At 43.0% G+C, this 3287-nt stretch overlaps 1 protein-coding gene across 14 annotated transcripts in view; it reads right to left on the reverse strand.

Annotated features, from left to right (window-relative positions):
- The window catches only part of abcc9 (ATP-binding cassette, sub-family C (CFTR/MRP), member 9), a 65792-nt gene that overhangs the window by 35422 nt on the left and 27083 nt on the right, over positions 1 to 3287 (reverse strand). For all 14 annotated transcript variants that reach the window (XR_002275953.1, XR_002275949.1, XR_002275951.1 and 11 more), the window contains one exon: positions 438 to 510. Coding sequence is in view for 3 of the 14 variants with exons in the window: in XM_020613332.1 (XP_020468988.1) it covers positions 438 to 510 (73 nt within the window). In the remaining 11 variants the exon portion in view is untranslated. The remainder of the gene's footprint in view (positions 1 to 437; positions 511 to 3287) is intronic.

Below are 3287 nucleotides of genomic sequence, written 5' to 3' on the forward strand. Positions count from 1 at the left end.
TGGGACGGTTTGGAGTGGAGGATGTCTGGGATGATGGTGTTGAATGCTGAACTGAAGTCCACAAAGAGGGCCCATGCATAGGTCCCTGGGGAGTCGAGGTGCTGCAGGATGTAATGCAGTGCCATGTTCACTGCATCGTCCACTGACCTGTTTGCCCGGTAGGCGAACTGCAGGGGGTCTAGCAGACTTGCAGAAATGTGATGTCTTCACCACTTTTTCCGTGGTTCGCTCAATGAAGTCCCTGTTTTACCCCTAAACCAATAAGTGAAGTCCTCCTTTTACTTCTAAACCAGTATAAGTGCCTGTAGTCAGTGCAGCCAATCTATGCTTCAGACTGGCCACGCTGCCTCAGTGTTCAACCCGAAACAAGGACACAGACTGAGGAGGTATGAATGAATGAATCTAATCTTGGCTGTAGACCGGTGGTTAATTCCTACCTGTGGGGATGCGGATGTTGATGTCAGACAGTGTTGACAGGTTGCTTCCCCAAGTGAAGAATCCATTGCTCACCTAAACAACAAAGAGAAAGATTAAGTGTCTGCTAAAGCCCAGAGACTACACTGAATCTGGTATAAGATAAAACTTGGATAAAAAAAAAACCAATACAAATGTTGTGGCTCCATTATTATATGCACGTCTCACAGTAACTTGCCATTATGCAACAAATGACTACGTGCTGTTTTGTTATGTGTAGACCCACCAGAGGAAAGCACATGACCCATTTTATGTTCTGACCCAGAGTTAAAGAAACCCGAACAGTGAGTTCATCTCAGTAAACACTGCTGAGATAACTGCATGACACAAGCAGGAACACATACTGTGCTTGCAGTATGAAGGGCTCCAAACCAAACGCTGTCCTGTGACGCAGTTCTCAAGTTTTGGAGAGTTCATTTCAGTGAATGCTGAGAAATAAAATGCCATTACACAAGAGAAACAGGTGCTCTAGTTCATTTAGTTCTTTAACCTTTTGTTGTCAGGGACCCAAAGTCCTGGTCCATGTTCCCCTCATGGGAGGGTGACTGAAAAATAATAACTAAAGTTAGAATAAAATCAAATTTACTTATGTATCCAAACAATTCACAAATTTGCCTAAAGGGGTAACAATGCCGCCTCAATCATCTGTGCAAATAAAACCTGCTGTGTCCTATTGTTTGCGAGTTTCTCTAGTGGATGGTTGCAAATGGAGAAAAGTTCCAGATGGCTGTGTGAAACATCTACACTACATTCAATGTGCAACAGCAGCCAACAGCCTTCATATCTAACCCCTGTTCAGTGATATATCAGTCTGCTTCCTGCTAAGACTCTGTTTACATTCCTCCCATCTACTGTATTTATTTGTTTATTTTATGTTTATTTTATCTAACAGTCCTCCCAGCCTTTCTTCCACTGGTCCCTTCAACCAGTAACACACAATTGGCATCTAAAGATAGGAACATCTTTGCTCCTTTGTCAGCAATCATTTAAAAAGAACCTGCTTAAATTTAGTTATTTATCACTTAACATAAGGAAATCAGGCAAAATAACAACTAAATCTCTCAAATAAACAACAGCCAGGCATCAGTATCATGTCTATGTATCAAACAACTGTGTAGAAAATCACAAACTGATTTTGTGGCTACTGAGATTAAAGTTTTCTTTGGGGGGGATAGAACAGAAAAAGTGACAGTGAGATCAGATACTATTAAAAAAAAAATGGGGAAGGGAAGGAAGACAGACAAAATATGTGAAAAGGGGAGTGAGACATTATGGTAGAAAAATGTGGGGTCACCACATTTAAGCAAAGAAAGATAAAAAATACAGGAAGCCACAGGAAGTGGTCCTGACCAGTTTTGTTTAGGTCAAACACCACAAAAGATTTTATCAAAAATTGTAACTTTGGAGTGAACTGGAGGTCTGGGATTTTACAGCAATGACCATTAACTGCAATGTCCTCAGTCTGAGACCTGCTGCGACCTTTGCTGGATGTCTATAACCCCTCTTTCTATCCCCTCATTTACCAAATTTCTCTGCTGACAAATGATAAAAGCATAAAAAATATGTCTGGGTAGATTTCTCACTTGTAAACTAACCAACACACAAACAAATCTTGAGCTGGTGATTTGACTCTGTAGCTCTAAATTAAGTATGAATAATACTGGCATCACACAAATTCAGGTTGTAGCGCTTTGAAAATGCAATGGAAAACTGCAAATAATGATCACATCAGTAGGAGAGATTGCTTTAACGTGCAAAGTGCTGAACACAGACTATATACAGTATATGCGGTCAAGCCAGCTCATCTACTTTTGGTCTGGGGCTATAGTGAAGCCCCTAAAAGAGAGATGTTAATGCTACATCACACAGAGACAACAGTGGTCTTTCACCCTTGTGGCACCAGTTTATGGTTTTTTGGCCTTTACTGTTTCAACATGACAATGCCCCTGTGCACACTGCCAGGTCTACGGGGAAATGATTTTCCCAGTTCAGCGTGGAAGCAGCCTACACAAGGCCCTGACCTCAGCACCTTCAGTATCGACTGGTGTGCCAGACAAACTGAAGGCCACCCCCGAAGAGTGGCCGCTGCTGTAAGGTTATTAATGGCCTTAATTTTGGAATGACCTGATAATTGACCTATGCGGACATGGTAGTGAAGACTGTTTTATTATTGTGAACAAGCCAGTACACTCCACTGCTCTCTGTCTCAAATGAGGGGACCACTGTGTGGTCAGTAGCGTCACTCCACAGGGATGAGGCAGGAAGAGCAGCCGTCACAGAAGCACTGAGAAAATGCTGGACATGTTCACAAGGCCATTTATGGGGCAACAAATTCTCATGTGAATCCCACACTTCCTGAGTACATGCACACACAGTCACACACATCACATTTATGACTCCACGCACCCATTTATGTAAAGATATGAACCAGCTGCTGATAAATAAATGATAACAGGAAGCAGTTGCTACAGATCTTTGTATGTATGAGTGTTAATTGATTACTCTGTCTGAGCTCATGATTTTTGGTTTTTACTGTCATAAAAAAAAAAACCTGGGTAAAAAGCATGTTATAAAATCCATCCATCCATCCATTTTCTTCCACTTATCCGGGACCGGGTCGCGGGGGCAGCAGTCTAAGCAGAGATGCCCAGACTTCCCTCTCTCCAGACACTTCCTCCAGCTCCTCCGGGGAAATGCCGAGGCGTTCCCAGGCCAACCAAGAGACATAATACCTCCAGCGTGTCCTGGGTCTTCCCCGGGGCCTCCTCCCGGTAGGACATGCCCGGAACATCTCCCTAGAAAGGGGGCCAGGA

Source organism: Monopterus albus, unplaced genomic scaffold, assembly GCF_001952655.1.
Source record: "Monopterus albus unplaced genomic scaffold, M_albus_1.0 scaffold132.1, whole genome shotgun sequence".
Classification (NCBI taxonomy): domain Eukaryota; kingdom Metazoa; phylum Chordata; class Actinopteri; order Synbranchiformes; family Synbranchidae; genus Monopterus; species Monopterus albus.